Genomic DNA, 19,210 nt, shown 5'->3' on the forward strand with positions numbered 1-19,210 from the left:
CTTCTATCCTGCTATATCCAACTATTATAAATTCTACAAATTGGGCTTTGGTCAATACTGATGCCAATAAAGCTATTATTAAAAAAAGTGACATAATATGTCAAATTTATTCACTAATGTTGAAAACATACCATAACTATGAATGCATACATAGAAATTTATACGATATTTAGAATTGAAGCAAAACTCTTTATGTCAGTGTCACCATCAATTATCGCAATTTTTAAAGCTTATATTAGTAATAACAGCGTTGATGATATATTGTAAAAGAAAATTGGGACAACATACCTTGAGCTATGTGTAACTATGTATTTAGGGGTGAAACTTCACGTGTCCAGAAAAAAAGTGGGATTGTCAGTTTTTTTTTTTGTTGAGGTTTAATCTCAGGATGCAGCGATGGTCAGGCAAATCGGGGAGAGTCCATAGAAATACATATTTCAAGGTTATAAATAAGTCAAATTTAATGAAACTGAAAGGTGTTAGAATTGAATTTAAAGTTTATTTTTTTTTTTAAGTTGGAGTAGTTCCTGAAATCAACGAAACACACTCAGTTGATTGTGTTGTTAGCAAATGGAGTTCCTGGTCTAAATGTTATCCTTGTACTAACGGTACGAAATGGAAAACAAGAACTATATTGGTAAATATATTTATTCAATAAATTTTGTAATTAGTGATTCAATATTAATATGTTAGATTGATATTACATTTAAGATACAAACATGGTAATTCCAAAAATCAAAGGTTTTCCGTGTTAAATTGTTTGTCAGGTTTTCTAGGGTACTGATTCTATTTGTTAATCGGATTTTTTATGGCACAAGCACGTTTCGGTTTATTGTTTCTTTTTTAGTCATCTTGGATATAGAGATCGTAAATTGAGTTTTCGTACGTCCTGATTCTGTTTTTAATCGGATTTTAAATCGAGCATTTTAGCCAAGCATAGCGACCCAGCACAAGCCTCAGAACGATTACAAATACACCTAGCTCACATCCATGAATGGTGTATCAAATGGAAATCGAGGATAAACATTGAGAAATCAGTTCAAATAACTTTTACGCTCCGTCGTGGTATATGTCCTCCTGTTTTTCTAAATGAACAAAGTTTAACCCGGACAGACACAATAAAATACCTTGGATTGACATTAGACAAACGACTTACATGGACTCCCCACATAAAAATAACAAAACAAAAGCTAAATTTCCGACTTAAATTATTATTTCATCTTTTAAATAAACGATCAAAATTACCACTTTCAGAAAAACTAAAGATTTATACTTACCTTCTCAGACCAATTTGGACTTACGGTGCACAAATTTATGGATATGCCAAAAAAACTAACTTACTGAAACTGCAACAGTTTCAATCAAAATTACTAAGACTGATCAGTAGTGCTCCCCCCTACATCAGTAACAAGAACTTACACAAAGACTTACGAACTGCCTACGTACAAACAACCATTAAATCATTATATAAACGGTTTCACGACGCTCTTCCAACACACACTAACCCTCTAATTCAAGGACTATCAACACTAGACTTAGCAGATACGAGACGACGTTTACGAAGGAGCTGGAATAGGGACCTCTTAAATTGATTTTTAAATTTCAATTTTAATGGAGAGGCATCATTGGATGACCTTAACCTTCATGACTTTTTTTTTTTCTTTTCTCTCTCTCTCTCTCTCTCTACATCTCATTCGCTGGTTGTAAAAATACTTTTACAGTTGTGAATAAACTTAATAAAGTAAAAAAAAAAAAAATCGAGCATGTGCGTTTCAGTTTATTGTTATTTTTGTGGTTTGGGGGTGGGTTAATAAGGATCGTGATTGTTTTTTTTAAATTGAATTTTCGATTACGTATGTGCCTTTTGATTTATTATTCTTCCATAAACCTGATAAACAACGCCTATACCATATCAACATGAATGGAAACGTTTACAGAAATAAATTGTTTGTTAATTACAATATTTTAACTTCAACCTGTAGTTACTCACCATAACTTAATATATACATTATTGTCTTAAGAAAATAAAAATTCTCTCAACAATTAATGAAATCATCCTTAAAATACAAATGATGCCAAAAACTGAAATTCAAGAAATATTTTAGTTACCATGTTTTAGCACTGAATGCTTCATATATACATAAGTCAACGAATTTAAGTAAAAATCTTGGTGAATGACCTATAAATTTAACTTTATTTATGATAATTATTTAAGTTTTTCATTACATTTGTTTTTAATTTATGTTACCTCAATGTTTCTATTGTCAATGATTAGTGTTATTTTTCTAGTTGCTTTTATTATACTAAATCTTTTTAAAAATAGTTTAAAAGTTTAAAAACTTTTCTTTCAGAAACCAGCACAAAATAAAGGAAAACCTTGTCCACCATTAGAAAAATCAGTTTCTTGTGATGTTCCTCCTGAGTTTTGTGAATACATGCAAAGTTATTAATAGCCAAATTTGATGCCTGCTCCACAATGACTTAGGATAGGACTATAAAGGTTGAAGTAATGAACTCTTAGGCAGTAGGTTATTATTTTTATACTTTTGTTAAAACATCTTTTTAGCTCATACTATTTTACTTATATAGAATATGTTAACCCAATACTGTGTACTGATGACTTTTTTTTTATTATTCTTTTCCATTATTATTTAAAATTCATAAAGAATTAATAAATCTCTGAAATGTCAAGTACTTTAATGTTAGGAGTAAATATATATCATGAACATTGTGTATATTCATTCCAACTTTTAGACACCTGAAGTATGTATATTTTTTTTATTCACTTAAAAATTTAAAAAAATAAATAAAAACAATTTATCTCTAGTAGGGCTAATATAATCTACACCATTGTTTATTCTTTTTTAAGTAGAAGAAACTTCTTTGGTAATAATATGATATAAAATTTCAAAATAAAAATTTATTATTCACTACATACATTAGTGTTGATTCAAACTTAATTTTTAAACACTGCGAAAATACATGTGAACATACATCATTATTTAATTTATTATTCTTAATTTTGGGGCTTGATATTTCTTTTGTAAGTCTGAAATAGAAGAAATTTATTATTATTTATATACTTAAATTTTATTTATTTATTTAGCTTTTAAATTATATACTCGAATCTTTGAATCAACACAATATGATTCACAGTGATAAAAGTCTAGCTTTCAATTTAGGAAAATGAAAGCATTTATCCAGACAAGACATCAACATAAGAGGTAAAATCCAATAATACTTTGGGGGAAAAAAATAATGTATAGTCAAATCTACAATATGTAGCAATGTGAGGCCACAAACAGATCACACTTAACTTATTTACAATAAACTGACAAAGAAAATAAAGTTATACACTAGAGTTACAAAAATATACAAAAAGCCAAAACGAGTAAAAGTCACTACAAAAGTATAAAATGTAAATAGAAGAAAATTATTTCAAACAATTATAATCAAGAAGTACTTTGATCATAGAACAATATTTATACCTTAAAATTAGATTCATATTTTTACACAAATCACTTAAGCCCAAAACATGAGTTCTGTTACATTCAAAGAACATAATATACCGTACAAGTAATCACTTTTAAACCATTCAAAATACAATTTCAATTACAAAATTGTAAAAAAAATTTTCTACAACATTGCTTTCTTAAAAGATGAGGTAAATAAATTATTAATGTACACATGTGGTCCATCTGGTAAAAAAGATGGGAAATCAATGATTTTTCAAACAGTGTTAGTTTAATTATTTCATAATAAATAAATAATAATGAATAAATAAAATAAATTATTCAAAACAACATATTTTAAGAAAAAATAATTTATAAAAAGCAAGCTTTTCTGTAATAAGGACATGTAATCCCTGGATAACAGGTGAAAACTTCATTTTAACTGTTTTTTAAGCCAAAATGGTTAGAAATATAAAATAATTATTATTTTAAGCATTACCTTTCCATAATTAAGACAACAAAATTTCAAAAATAAAGTGTGGTTAGCATTGTCCAGTAGAATGCAACATTCGACAAACTTTTATATAAAAGTTTTCACTGAAACCGAAAACTTTCATGAACTTTTAGTAATTAGAATATTTTCTAATGAGATAGGAAATGTAAATTAAAAACATAAAAACATATACAGCCAAGTAAAGAGATGTGTCTGCCTGAAGACTTATTATAACTTTACAACATTGAGTACATCTGAATTTTAAATAATGATGTACATAATTAATAAATTTGTATTGAATGATTTTTTAAATACGATTGATATCAAAAATAAATAAATACAATTTTAATAATTATTAAGCAAGATTAATATTGCAGGTTTGAATAATATTTATTAATTACTTTATAAAAAAGTTAAACTTTAAAAATTCAAAAATTCTTGAATTAAATTTGAACATTATTCCCTCTTACTACATATTCCATAAAAAAATAAAGTAAAGTAAACAAAGTAATACCTTATAACAAAAAAATGTTTTTCTTTTTTAAAGCAATTGTGGCAAGCTCACAATAAATATAATTGGAGTGATAACAGGCCTGAACATTTTTGGGGCTGGGTAAATACTGAAACCCTAAAAATGGTATAAAGCCCTGAGGTGGTAGGTAAATGTTGGAGGGGTAGACTGAAGTGTAAATGAGATTATTATGTTGAGGCTGAAGTAGATATTGGATTTTAATGAGATTCAGTGATGGAAGGTAAGTAGGTACACAAATGGTAGTATTGCCATCAATTCTACGTCTCCCTTGAGCCAAATTAATATTATCACTGAACAGATCAAGTGGGTATTTAATTCAATACAAACATAGTGATTATTTTTAAGAACAATTTTTTATTTTAAATAAGATCAATTCTTCAAACACTAATTTGAATTTTTTTAGATTTAAGCTTAGAACTTCAAGGAATGTAAATATTCAATCTAGTTCAAGTTACATCTTTTACAGAATAATATGATACATCAAAAGACAATATCTAATCTTTTACTTTTGTTAATGAATACTATGTTCAGCTTATTTGAATAAGCCATGAAACTTTAACTATTTACAATATTTTAAACTATAATTCAAATTTACAAGATACACTTTAAAAGTAATTTTTGATAAGAAGAAAATCTTCATATTATCCATAAATGGTAATTTTATTTCCAATCTATAGAACAGAAATCAATACTACATTGTTAATTGTAAATTTAAATTTCAACTCACTCTGAAAGTGATGTGTCCTACAAACAGCAATGAGATTTTAGGAGAGCCTAAATCACTTTATTAAATTCTAGCTAAGATTTAAAGATAAAATTTATACTTTCACACGTATAACTGATGAAAGACCAACAAGTTATTATTTTTCCAGATGAATTAACAAACACTTTTAGGGCAGGGAAGCATATCCTTTTCAAAAATAAAATACTTTATGTTTTAATTTTTTTCTTTTTTTCAATAGAAATATTTTCAGATCAATGAGATGGTTTAATGTGCTGATGTAATTTCATCACAAAAACAAATCTATATTAACACAATTATTCACAAAAAATGAATATGATTCAGTAGGAAGTGCCCTAGATTTCATATATTTAAAATTTAATGTTGCAAATTATTATAACAAAATATAAAATATGAACAGTTTTCTTTACAATCAGTAATAATAGCAGAAGAATAAAAACAAAATAGTATAGTTTAGAAATAAAATTAATATGGAACCACTTAATATTACTTAAATATTAATACTTAATATTAAAACAAATGTATTATCAAATAAAAATGCACCATGCCATTCGCAACACTAACATTGTTTATGTTAAGTTCATTAGAGACTTTTTAAAAGAAATTATAAAAATATCTTTGGTTGATCAACTTGGACAATGCTAGCCTAGACAAATTAATAAACACTAATGAATAATTTTTTTTTCTTTCATGGTTGTATAACTAATAATAAAAAATATACATATAAAAATTACTATTCGGATATCTAAATCATAAGACTAAAGTATAAAGTAGACTTAGCATCACAGCTTTAAAGAACTATATATATATCTGGTAAATAAAGTAATATTTTCTATTATTCTATTAAGTAAAACATAAAATGAAAATAATGATTAAATAATAAAAATATGACTAATACCAACTTCATTTTAATATCATAATTCCAGGAAATATAAAAATGATTTGAAATATTTTAGATCAATATTAAATGAAGGTTTTCGAACTGATTTTAATTCTGTACAACCTCAATAAATGTTTCATTTACATATCAATGGCAATTTTAATAACTAGGTTTCACATCTATGTACTTGTAACCTAAGAAATGAACATGAAGGTATGATGAAAAACTATAAAAGTTATGAATAATAATTACCTAATTAAATTTGCACATTCAAATTCAAATACATACATTTTATGTTAGGTAGGAACAAATATATACACATAAAAAAAGATTAAATTAGTCTTATGGATATTTTGGAAAATTCTAATTTTAAAAATAAGGAAGATGAATCTTACCATTTATTACACTGTTAATTTTGTTTTCTTTCTAAATTTGAACAGTAGAAAAAAAAGAAAATTCTCTTACAGGAAAGAACAATGCTATGTAAAAAGGTAAGATGTGTTACTCCGGTAAAATATAGGAATGCCATACTCAGTCTATAAATAATAAGCAGTTAACATTTATGTCCATTAAAAATTTACTACAGCAATTTGGTATATAATAAATTAAATGCAACATTCAAAGCAATCTAAGCAAACATTAACAATTGAAAAAACAATTGCTGTAAAATACATTACACATGATATCTTTTTTAATATGTACACATGAGAAAATCAATTAATTACAGCTATATTCCAATGAAGACCATTTAAATGGTAAATGAAACTTGACATTATATGTACTTTGAAATTATTTAGTCAAATGCAAATTGTTAAAGAAATAAATTAAAAAATATATTCCAAACTCTAATTTTTTAAAAATCATTTTCAAAGAGGAAAATGAAAAAACAACATAGTAATACCAAATTTGTATCTCCATATGGTATTCAAAGTAGAAAAAAATATGGATTCAACGCTAAAAACATTTTTTAATTATATCATTGGGTTGAAAATTTTGAGATAAACATAATTTCACAGTTTTCAAAAAGTTATATCCACGAAATTAAATGAAGGCATGGGTATTATCATAAATAATTTTTAATTATAAATCTATTGTCATACAATTGTTTAGAATTTCAATATATTACAACAACAAAATATCATAGGGTAAAAAAATAAAGATAAATGATTATGAAGCAGCAAAATGATAATGGTACCTCCATTATTTAACTGTAAACATTCAACTAATTAGTGATTTTCTATATATCTATAGGTCAATGATAAGGTTCAAGAATAATTAAATAATGGTAACATTTTAAGAAATAATATTGTATCCTTAAATTTAGCACTGTATTATTTGTACTCTTGAAGTTGGAATTAAAACATGATCAAATGTAGCAACTATTTATCAAGTTCTAAGAGCTGACAAAAATCATTATAAAGTTCATAATTCGAAAAATAAGCAAACATATAATCAAGACATCAGTTAAATATTAAAGATAGATTACAGAAAATAAAAATAAAAACCAACAGTACTGTACTATAAAACACCTCAACTAAGTGATGGACACCCAAATATGTGACACTAGGCATTAGAGCTCTCTAATGGCTCTTCGGTGATTTAACCTTAAGTTAAAAAAAAATTTGGTAGGTTACCACACCTGAAAGTAAGGCGCACACAATGTCGAATAAAAGGGAAAAAACAACAGGCCAGGAGCAACATTAGCCTTCAAAACTCTCAAGTTTCTGAAGCTGTTGAATCAACTGCTTGAGGAAATAAAACAAAGATAAAAGAAATAAATGGATTTAGTGAAAAGAAATAGTATCTAAGTTTGAGAGGTGCTGGAATTCATCTTAACTACTAAGAGCACATCCAGAAGAAGTAGATGACAGGTTGCAAAATAAAGAAGGGGAAGTTCTCCACAATAATTTCAGCGTCTTAAATCAATGAACTACAGAGTAATAGACAACATATCATGGATAACCCAATGCTATAAAACACAGGATGACAAATGGGATGCCTAACAAAGGTGTCACCCTTGAAGATTTGAATCTTGAGAATTTCAGAGATAGACTGCCTAATCAAAGACAGTTAGAGATAAAGCTGAAAAATAAGTTGTTAATCCTCAAAGAAAGGAGAAGAAAAATGAAGAATGTGTCACAAAATTGTAGGGTTTTACGGTAATCTACAACAAACTTAAAAAATACACATAATATATTTTTATTAGGTCTTACACAAAGTCTAACCTTAATTCGTGAAAATTATACACCCTAAGTTGTTTTATTATTTTTAATAAAACCATACTCTCATTCTTGTTTTCATTAATTTTAAAGACTAGTACTGAGCCAAAATTACAAATATTCATTAGTAAAAGTTGGCACAACAATTATTAGATATAAAATTAAAACAGACCTTTTTTTTTATTTTTCTTTTCCTTCCCATCTACAGACCTGAAACAAAATATATTACATGAAATATTTTTTTACTAAAACTGTTTGAGTGCATTTTTGCCATTTCTATAAAAATTAACGTTTTTGGATTTATTGACATTTTGATATTGATAAAAAGAAAGGCAGATATGCAGTTCATGTCAATATTATATCTAAAAATAAATATACAATTTTTTTCTTTATTTATACCCCCTTTCTAAAAGCATTTATTGGAAGAGTATTTTTTATTTTTTTCCATACCAAATTGTAAAATGTACACATGAATGAACACTTTTTATAATTTAAGACATATAAAGTTAAAAATAGGAGTTTTCCATTGATTTAATAGTAAAGTCCTTATTTGACACTTACTGATCTTAGCATTAATCAATAGTTTCTTTTGCATTAGATAAATAATAAAAGTATAACTGTACAGGAAAAAAAATCCTTTCAATAGAAACTAACCTAAAAAAGCATATTCCTAAGAACTTAAAACGAACTCACCCAAACAGAGTAAGGTTAGCGGTAGTTACATAAATTTAAATTTCTCTCCAAAAATATAAATGACACTAAATCAGTGTTAGAATTAAAGCAATATATTTAATTATTGGGACATCATATATCTCTATTTTGGCACTAACTTGAAAAAGAAATTATTCTTTCATCACTGTACATGTTTCTAATTTTGCCTTGAGAAGTCTCAAGGATATAAGACTTAATTTCCCCCAAAATTACCTTAGTGTACACAAACAGGACTTTGAGATTATTTTAAATAAAAAGGTATTGCATAATAACAACTTTTTTTTTTTTAATTGGTCAGAACCAATACAATATTTTTGACTAGAATATTTTAGAAAGTTATAAGTCTTCAGATAAATGAATAAACTATAAAATCATATTTCTCTTAATTACTCACTAAGAATGAAAAAAAAAAAACTGAACATAAAGGCATGCTTATAAGTTAAGCTGAAAAATTCATTCATAATCTAATCCAAGACTTACATAATCAAATATATCTATAACTGATAAACATGATTGAGATTTGAGGAAGTAAAGAAATAATTCGGATTAGATGAAGGAAGAGATAAGCATCTTGAGAGTGAAATATGGCAGCCCTGAAGTTCAAAATGTGACCTTTGTCACCACTTTCATTCTCATTCATTTAATATTGGTCAGTTACGAAGTAAAAAAAAAGGTTAAAAGGTTTTTAATTATCATTGTTACGCCTTGAGCTAGTTAGTAAGCATTTTTTCACATGTTATTATGATTAGCCTAATAAATTGAGATTTTCAAATTGAAGTAACTATGCTGTAATTAAATAATGTTGGATTTTTTAAGGTTCATATCAATTGTGGCTGTTTATGATTTTCACTGTCTTGATTGTTGGAGATTTTTAATGTTGTGACTTACTGAAGTTAAATAAAAAGAAATTGGGTTTTATTTTATAACCTAATTATTAAAATTGCATTAATAAAATTAATAATCTATGTTAATTAATTAGAATTATCTAAATTGAACTATATATGAAAAGAAAAAATAATTTTATTCTGGGACATATGTCCCCTAAGAATAAATACATGGTTCATATAGTGAGATTTTTGTCTGGCAAGCGTTTACAAATTTTCAGATAGTAGAATAAAATTACATAGATATATTGGCTTTACTACTGTTTATAATGTTAATCAATACATGCCTATTTATTTGATTATAAAGATGTGGAGGTTTGGTTATTCAATAAATGAAGGAATAGGTGTTGTTTAAAGGAAAGAATGGATGAGGACTGGCGAATGGAGATGGGAAGAGAATTCCAGAGGGAGGATGCACGTATGACGAAGGATTTGCTAAAGAAGGAGGTTCTATAGGGGGCATATATAAATCATTCGGATGGGATCTGGTGTTTAATGAGTGGATGGATGAACGAAGAGTGAGGAGATCTAGGATATAGGTAGGTTTTTTGAGTTCAAGAACTTGGAATAGAAAAGCACCAAGGAGGTATTGCTTCGGGAGGTTGGATAGAGCCACTTCAACTCGGAATACCAGCGGGAGACTTGAGAGCACCTAGGAAACCCAAAGATAAATCATACAAAGCAATTCATGAGTCTCTTCAGTCTCAACTCTAGTCCTGCAGATAGCCCCCCATACACCAAGGATCTGTAGTCAAAGTGGGGGAAGACGAGAGAGGATACTAGGAGCTGACGGGTGTTCTGAGAAATGGAATTATGTAATTTTAGGAATTGTTTGAGTACAGTTATGGATTTGCGTGTGATTTGGGAAATGTGGTTATTCCAGGAGAGGTGTTGATCAAAGGTGACACCAAGGTTTTTTATAGTAGGATAGAAGTGATTCGGTTGGTTGTTAAGGAATAGTAGAGGACAGTAAGGTATGAAGGAGGTACTTGGAACCAATAAAATGGCCTTCGTTTTTTTGGCATTCAGCTTCATATCATTGTTAGATGCCCATGCGTTAATGCTGTCAATATCTTCTTGTATCTTTTGGATGGCCTCAAGCATTTTGGAGGGATGGAAGGACAGATAGATTTGGAGATCGTCTGCGTATAGGTAGTACTGTACGTGGTGAATGGAATCAGGAAGATCATTGATATAAATGGAGAAAAGAGTTGGTGAAAGTGAGGATCCCTGAGGAACACCTTGTGACAGAAGGGGAGAGGAAAGAGGTTTGTCGGGAATGACGAATGTTTGGGAACGATGGGACAGGAAGGAGAGGAACCACTTTAGGACACTATTTGACATGGAAAGGTTTTGAAGTTTATTAAGGAGGATCTTATGACTAACTATGTCAAATGCCTTAGAAAAATCAAAAAGAACTAAAATTGTTATATGATGATTGTCTATAGCAGATTGGAGGTCCTGGGAAATTTTCAATAAAGCGGATTGTGTGGAATGTTGGGAGCGAAAACCAGATAGGAAAGGATTAAGGAGAGCTTTTTGCTCGAGAAAATTAGTAAGTTGGGAGTGGACTATTCTCTCTAGTGGCTTGACCAAATTGGATAGAATGAATATTAGCCTAAAGTCGGAAACTGAAGAAGGAGAAGGTACTTGGTTCAATGGTCGGATAAGGGCTTTCTTCCAGGCTTTGAGAAAAACGGAATTTTGAAGGGAGAAGTTATAAATGTGCAGGAAGGCAGGAAGAATGGCAGGGAGACGAAGTTTGATGATCTTTACAGGAACATTGTCTGGGGCGTAATCGTTAGTTCTGGACATGAGGACTGCTGAGATTAAATCATCTGGAGAAACATTTAGGAAATAAAAGTTATTGAGATCAAAAGGAATTTCAGGGATGTGAAGAGATGAAAATTCACATGAGGTTGTTGAAGGAGGAAGAGTAACAGAGAAAGTATTAAGCTCGTCTGGATCAACTGGGTAGTATGGACAGGATTTAGGGATGATAACGGAGAGGTTCTTAAGGATTTTCCATTAAGATTTAGGATCAGGTGCTTGGGATAGGATGTTGTGAAAGTACTGCTCCTTGGCGCAGCGTAAGGATGTTTGGGTAAGGTTTCGGAGAGACTTAAAGGTGGAATAGTGCTCTGAACTTCTGGTGCGTCTGAAGCGTCTTCTGGCAGCATCTCGTTTTCTTATTTCTGAGTTGATCCAGGGAGTCAGAGAGTGTTTGAAGGTACGGGTTTTAAGAGGAGCATGTTGGTTTAGGAATTTAAGAAGATTTGAGGATAGGCATTCGACCATGTCATCAATGGATAAAAGTGAATAAATGGGTTCTAAGGAGAGGGCAAGTTCATCAAGGTAGGGACCAATTTTTTCTATGGTTAAGGAATCAAGGTTTCGGCAACTAATTTTTTTTGGTATGAGCAAGGGAGTGGGAATGTTGTAGGAAATTTCGATTAGGTCATGGGAGGAAAGAAAAGACATAGGAATTTGGGAAGAGGATAAAAGGTTCTGTGGGGAATCAATAATAAATACATCTAGCCAGGTATTAGTAGACTGGGTGTGATGTGTGGATTGGTAGGGAACAATATAAAGGTCTAGGGAGAAAATTAGGTCCATAAGGTATGATCGATTGGAAGAGCCTGTGAGAAGGTTGGTGTTGAGATCGCCTGTGATTATTATGTTTTGGAAGAGAGGAATATATGAAAGGAAGGAGAATTAATTCAAATGCATCATCAAAATGAACTCGAGGTGGGCGATAAATAACAATATAGAGGAGGGAATAGGAGCATGAAGAAAGTTGTACAAAAATGTATTCCAGATGAGGGGTGTTAAGGGAGGGAGACTTTAAAAGGATTTTGGCCCTCAGACTGTCATGAACATAAAGAGCAACTCCACCACCAGTATGGTCCATTCGGTCATGACGAAGGAGGGTATAGTTGGGGATGGAGATGGAGGAAGTTGGGATATTGGGTTTCAGCCACGTTTCTGAGACTGCAATGGTGTGGTAGAAATTTTAGAGGAAGTAATCGAGAAATTCATCATAATGTGCCGGAAGGGATTGGGAGTTAACATGACAAGACGTTAGGATGGTAGTCATGTAGGACTAAAGGAAAGAGTATGAAAGAATGAGGAGTGGATCAAATTTATTATTGGAGTAAGGAAGGAAAATTGAGAATATATTGAAAAGGATGCTTGGGTTAATATCAAGGGAGAGGATACATTCACTATTTGCCAATTTGAAAACAATGTGGCAGGCAATAAACTTGTATTAGGCATATAAAAGATATGCTGAGTGAAAAGATAACAAATTAAATACAGTGTTGGATTAAATTTAGATAAATATAATTTACTAGAAATAAAATAAATATTTGAACACAAAGATAATTTACTTGGCTTGAAAATAAAAAGAAAAGTAATGCTACTTAGAAGATTAAATAAAAAATAGGATGAAAATAATAGATAAAGAAGTAAAAATGAGTTTGGAAAATATATCAGAAAAACTAAAATAAATTTACTAAAGAAGAAAAAATAAATCATATGCACTAATAAATTAATAGCTTCTATGAAAAAGAATGTTTTCCTTAAGTTGAGAAATAAAAAAGAAAATGGGAGGTTTGTTTGTTTAGTGGCGCCAAACTTCATTCGTCATCAACGCCATTTATATTTTATTTAATTTTGCTAACATTCGTTAAATTTTGTTTATTTTTTGATTTGATTATTTTATTTATTTATTTATTTTTAATTTTTTTTTCTTTTTCTTTTTTTTTTTTTTCTTCCGATCAAGTTATATTTTTGTCAGTAAATTTTGTGATTTCAAAAACTGAAACACCAATTCTATTGCCTTATCATCGTCTCCAATGGTTTTTGAGATATCTTGGCTTAGTCCCAAGCTATTGAGGTGTGGTGTAAAATATGGGCATCGTTGGAAAACATGGCTTATTGTTAAATTGTTATTGCAATACTGGCAGTCCCAGAAAATGGGAGGTTATAATGAAAATATAAAAATAGGCTAAGCAATAAAAATAAAAGATAACAAATTCATAGAGGTTTAAATCTAATGTAACCAGGGGGGTGGCGTCAGTGAAAGGTTTCTGGATCCTCAGCTGTATTAATGATGACAACAGTTGGCCATCTTCTCGGTGGCATCTGACTCTCCCTCGAGCGAACCAGACATACCTCAATCTGCCGGCTGCCTCGCCAGCCAGTACAGGTGTCTATTAGCGGGGTCATCTCTTTGCCTATATAGATCCTTTCATCGCTGTCCCAACCGAGATGCCTGGTAGTAAAATCACTTTTTACCTTTCGGAGCCGAATCTCCTCGCCTGGCGAACAAATCGCACCACTATCGCAGGCGGGGGAGGGTCCTCTCCTCTGGGTCTTTTTCTTTCCACCGCGTCCAGGTCTTCCAGGCCGAGCTTCACTCCCAATGCCGCTCCAATCAAACATATTATGCCCTCGGGTGTTTCACCTGTTTTCACCAGGATGCCCCTGACTTCAAGTGAGTGGGTGAGCTGGCCTTGTTTGGCCTGATTTATTCTTGCTTCCATTGTTTTAATTTGTTTTTTTAGATTATTATTTTCAATAACCAGTTTTTCTATGGTTTCGTCTTGTATGGTTTCGTATATATTGATTTAAAGTTCACATTCTCGCGTATTAATTTATTTCAACTAATTGGATTCTAGATATTTAAAAAAAAAAATAAATAAAAACCTGTACCACTACAATCTATAAATGGTCAGGGGTTCAGTATTTTGTTTTGTTAGAAAGTACTGTTACTAGACCACTGCTTGTGCAGAAAGATGATTTGGTTAGAATCATGCTCAACTAGAAGGTTCTTCCCTTAATTTAAGAGTACCCATTTTTAAGAGGCTGGGTGTGTCACAGGAGAGACTCCTGAACTCATGGTCCGTCAATGGCTAATGTAGCAGAATAAATGCTACAGCTAACACGGGTCCGGGAGATAAGATGCATGGTGCCTTACTCACTGAGCTTCCCCACTTCTTTTCCTAATATATTAGGGTCTATTTATATGATTTAGGAGGTGTAGAAAATGAAAATGGCATTGATTCTAAGACTGTGAGATGGTGAATCGATTAATTTCAACTATTGAGATTTCTAATGAATTAGGATTCCCTTACATTTATGAAGGAATTGTTGATAAAGAGTTATAAAGATATATTAGAATGTGTAAATGTAATAAGAAAAAGTGAATTAATTAGATAAGAAATAGGTTGATTAACTAAAATATAATCTGACAAAGGCAAAATAGTCTGCAATTTTTTGGCAACATTGCAGCTGTGATATTTAGAATAAGTTTTACTTGAGAATGGCCGGAAGGGCTGAAACATAGGAGCGGAATAATAAGAAAATAAATAGGTTGAGACTTAATGGATATTTTTTATTATAATTGATTAATAATATAAAAATGATGTTCATACTATTAATTAATAATATAAATAAATTAAATATTTCCTTAAGTAATGGTGTAGTTATATTCTTTGTGTGGTGGCCTATCCTCAATGTAATGGCCATAGAATTTCCAAATTTTATAATGTTAATTACCATTGTAGTGGGTGAAAAATCTTCAAATTACAATTTGATTGGTAGATGTTACTTTCAAGTTTTGCTTGATAGTGGTTTTAGTTTAGAATAGGGTTAAGTGTATCAGGTCTAAATTTTTATAGAAACCTAAGTGTAATTTATAACTTTTTTTTAAATAGTTTAATATATTTATTCTAAATATATATTATTGCAAAACATTACATAAAATTAATCATAAGGGACTTTAATGCCAAGATAGGTTGAGATTCCCAATTTAGACCCATTATCGGAGGCCAAAGCTTCCACAAAATGAGCAATAAAAATGGAGTGAGATGTATTGGTAAGGCAGCAGCTAAAGGTCTAGTGGTCAGTAGCACAATGTTTCCATACAAGAACATTCACAAGTACACCTGGGTAAGCCCTAAAGGAGCGAAAAACCAAACTGACCACATGCTGATGGACAAAAGATATCAGAGCTCCATTTAAGACATAAGAAGCTATCATGGAGCAGATTGTGATTCAGACCACACTCTAATCAGAATAAACTTTTATCAGAAACTGAAGAGAATCCAAAAATTGAAACTAGCAGGTTTCAAGTCCAGAATCTGAAAAATCCTGAAGAAATATATGAATTCCAAATAAATTTGAAATGACCATCTTCCTTTTATTAATTATACATGATCAATCAACGATCTTCCAATAAAAATATAAAATGTAGTTGTAATACTAACACAATAATAATGCAATTTATAATAAATTAATGAACACTGGGAGGCCTTAGTAACAGGTCTAAAAGAAACATCCAAAAAGTAATACATATTCGGGAAAAACGAAAACCCAAGAAGTGGTTCACAGAAGAATGTGAAAAGGCAGTGGAGGATACAAGGAAAATAAAATTCCTGAGCCTAGCCAGAACTGATCAAACAATGCTGGAAAAATACACAGCCATCAGGATAAAGACAAATAAAATAATCAGAAAAGCAAAAGAGAATTCCTTAGAGAAAAATTGCAAAATATTGAAGACAACTAGCAGCCTGGAAGTATATGTTAGTTCTATGCAGACAACTGGAAAGAAAGGGTAGGGTATAGAGTGAAAAACAAAAAAGATGGCAAACTTACGGCATCCAGAGAAAAAACAAATCAATAAAGAACATTTCCAGGAATGTCTGAATCAAGAACCCACAAACGATGAGGACATGGATCACGCTGAGGACCTCGACCCACTAGATATGGAAAAACCAGATATTCTTGATGACTCTCAGCCGTTCATGACATTCAGACTCTCTGCCGCATTTGCGACAGAGGGACCCAACTTCTCCCTGCTGTCCACTGGCTCATGGGACACCATGCAGGGTATGTAAGGCCCAGGACCAAGTACTGAATAAGGAAGTTGATCTTTTGCTTCTACTTAGGCAAGCATGAGTTCATTAATTTATCGAGGTTAGTATTTAATTTCGTCATCACCTCCTCATTGAATACTACCTCTTCCGAGAATGTGCATCCTAGATATTTTATTGTGTCATCTGCTTTTGCCATTTGGATAACATCTGAATTCTCAAGGGGGAGCTTCATTGACCCCAACTCTCCTTTGTACATAATTATACCTACTCTTTTTTGTGGATTTATCGCCAGACCAATCTCCATGAACAGCCTCTGGACATTACTTATAATTCTTTCTGCAGAAACCCAGTTGGGCGTCAAGAAAAACCATTCTGCAATCCTTTTTCTTATTTTTAGCATCTTTTAGGATTGTGGTGATGATTCTAGCGCTTAAAGCCCCTTTAATTTTTGCTGAAAGTGATCCATTTTCTTAGCGCATGATCCAATCATTTGGCGCTATACAACAGAGGCCTTGCCCATGCATGCCTATTTTATCTTCTTCATTCTTCCCTCTAGATGGCTGTGTTGGGAAGTAAAAATATAAAATTAGCAGTCCTCCTTAGATTCTCCAGACTTCGGAAAGCTTGGTCCCAAGGTCATGTCTGCCTCCGCATGTCCTCCACTAGCCGGCAGATTTGCAGAATGTCCACAGTGGTTTGTTCATTTTGGCCACATTCATACAGGGGACTGGGTCCTATCTTGAACTTCCTAATGGGGTGTGATTTCAGACGGTTATGTCCGGTTCTGAGGCAAAAAAATGATGACCTATTCTCTTCTAGTTAGCTTGAAATAATCATCATGGAGATTGTGATTTGGGTGACTTGCTTTCACCTTTGGCTTATGACTGTTTTATCAATAGTTTTGCAGAACTCCAACCTAGGTAGACTGCTAATTTGGGGAGCAGTGTACCTTCATTCCCCGCAACCCACAGTGCCCTGGAATCCATTGTTGCACCTCTTGGTACTGCGCTCTTAGATCTTCCAGCTCCTCAGCCAATGTGCCCAGCGAATTCTTCCATTTATTTTTTGGGCATTCAAGAACAGATGCTGCATCTGTCAAGAATACAAAGGATGACAGCAGACACCTCTTAAGACCCTTTAGGATCTTGGTTGCAGTCAGAATTGAGTAATGCTCAGCTCTATAGTTTGTTGAAATGAGTCCAGTGGGGAGAGCTTTTTGGAGAATGTGTCCAATTAGGGAATTCAATATGGATGCCTCCTCCTCCATTTGTAATGGCATACCCTGGTCTATTTATTCTTAGGATAGTCCGAGTTAATGTGCTCTGGAGTGCAGGCTTTGACTACCAGAGTGTCTAGGTCACTTATCTGTTTTATGCCTGGGATCTTTGTATCAATTTTTGGTCTGATCCATTGAGTCCAAGGCAGGGAATCTTCAGCTAGCTTCACTACTTCTGGTTTAATATTACTTTGTGGATGCTTATCAATTATTTAAGCAGTTTTAAGTAGAGGACTTTCATGTTTCATCCAAGTGTGATTTCTTTTTCCAACTCTCTCTTTTAGGGGGTGGTTTGGAAAACACTTTGCTCTTATTCTTACGTTAAGGAGTTTGATGTCTCTCCTATCTTCCTTTTTTGTAGGCCAGTGAGCGTTTCCATTGCTTTAGTGGGTGTGGACTTAAGACCTCCAGTTACAATTCTAAGCCCTTGGTTTTGGATAAGTGTGATTTTTTGAAAGTTTGAGGGTGCTGCCATTCCCAAACTCATGATTCCATATTGTATCACAGGTCTTATGTATCCAGTGTATAAGGTTATGAGAGTAATATGATCGGCCCCTCAATTTGATCCTGCCAGCTTCCTCAGTAGTACTGTTTGGTTTCATGCCTTAACAACACATCTGTCTATTTGACTCTTCCAAGTGAGTCTTTTGTCAAATTTTACTACTACCTGTATTTGGAAGCTATTATCGAAGTGGATTTATACCAAATTGCTATATCGTCCACATAAACTGATAGTTTTACATTTTTAGCCAGTTCTTCTTTAATGTCATTTACATAAATCAAAAATAGAGTTGATGAGAGAACACCATTCTTTGTTGAATGGAGTCTATTTTTTAAACCTCTGGAGTGAACCCTAGCTTTTTGTTGTTGCAGATAGGTTTTGAGCCTGATCAAGGCCTTACCTGTTATACCCATATTTGCAGCCTTTAAGAGTAGACCATGTATCCAGAACTTGTCAAATGCCTACTATATGTCCACCCATACAGCCAGTGTGTCCTCCAGCTCTTGAAACCCATCATCAATTTCCTGCGCTATGTGGGCAACTTGGTCTTGTGTAGATCTGAATTTTTGGAACCCAGCTTCCACTGGCATGAGAAGACAGTTGCTTTCCAGTAGCCATATGAAGCATATAATAACCTA

General features: G+C 31.7%; 1 protein-coding gene and 1 long non-coding RNA gene across 4 annotated transcripts in view; one reads left to right on the forward strand and one right to left on the reverse strand.

Annotated features, from left to right (window-relative positions):
• Window positions 1-364: 364 nt before the first annotated feature.
• LOC106689503 (uncharacterized) lies at window positions 365-2,733 on the forward strand. Its single transcript, XR_001344451.2, has 2 exons — window positions 365-637; window positions 2,352-2,733. It is a non-coding gene; the product is annotated as an uncharacterized lncRNA (long non-coding RNA).
• Window positions 2,734-2,764: 31 nt separating this feature from the next.
• Window positions 2,765-19,210, reverse strand: part of pnut (septin 7-like protein pnut) — an 89,434-nt gene continuing 72,988 nt past the window's right edge. For 2 of the 3 annotated variants that reach the window (XM_067048117.1, XM_067048120.1), the window contains 2 exons: window positions 8,491-8,528; window positions 2,765-3,049 (listed from right to left, as the gene is read on the reverse strand). In XM_067048117.1, the coding sequence (XP_066904218.1) occupies window positions 3,003-3,049; window positions 8,491-8,528 (85 nt within the window). In that variant the 3' untranslated portion in view covers window positions 2,765-3,002. Of the gene's footprint in view, window positions 7,308-8,490; window positions 8,529-19,210 lie in introns of all 3 variants that reach the window. The other variant, XM_067048122.1, reaches the window with a different exon arrangement.

This window comes from Halyomorpha halys, unplaced genomic scaffold (genome assembly GCF_000696795.3).
Source record: "Halyomorpha halys isolate HHAL.00 unplaced genomic scaffold, Hhal_1.1 Scaffold1382.1, whole genome shotgun sequence".
NCBI classification, from domain to species: Eukaryota; Metazoa; Arthropoda; class Insecta; order Hemiptera; family Pentatomidae; genus Halyomorpha; species Halyomorpha halys.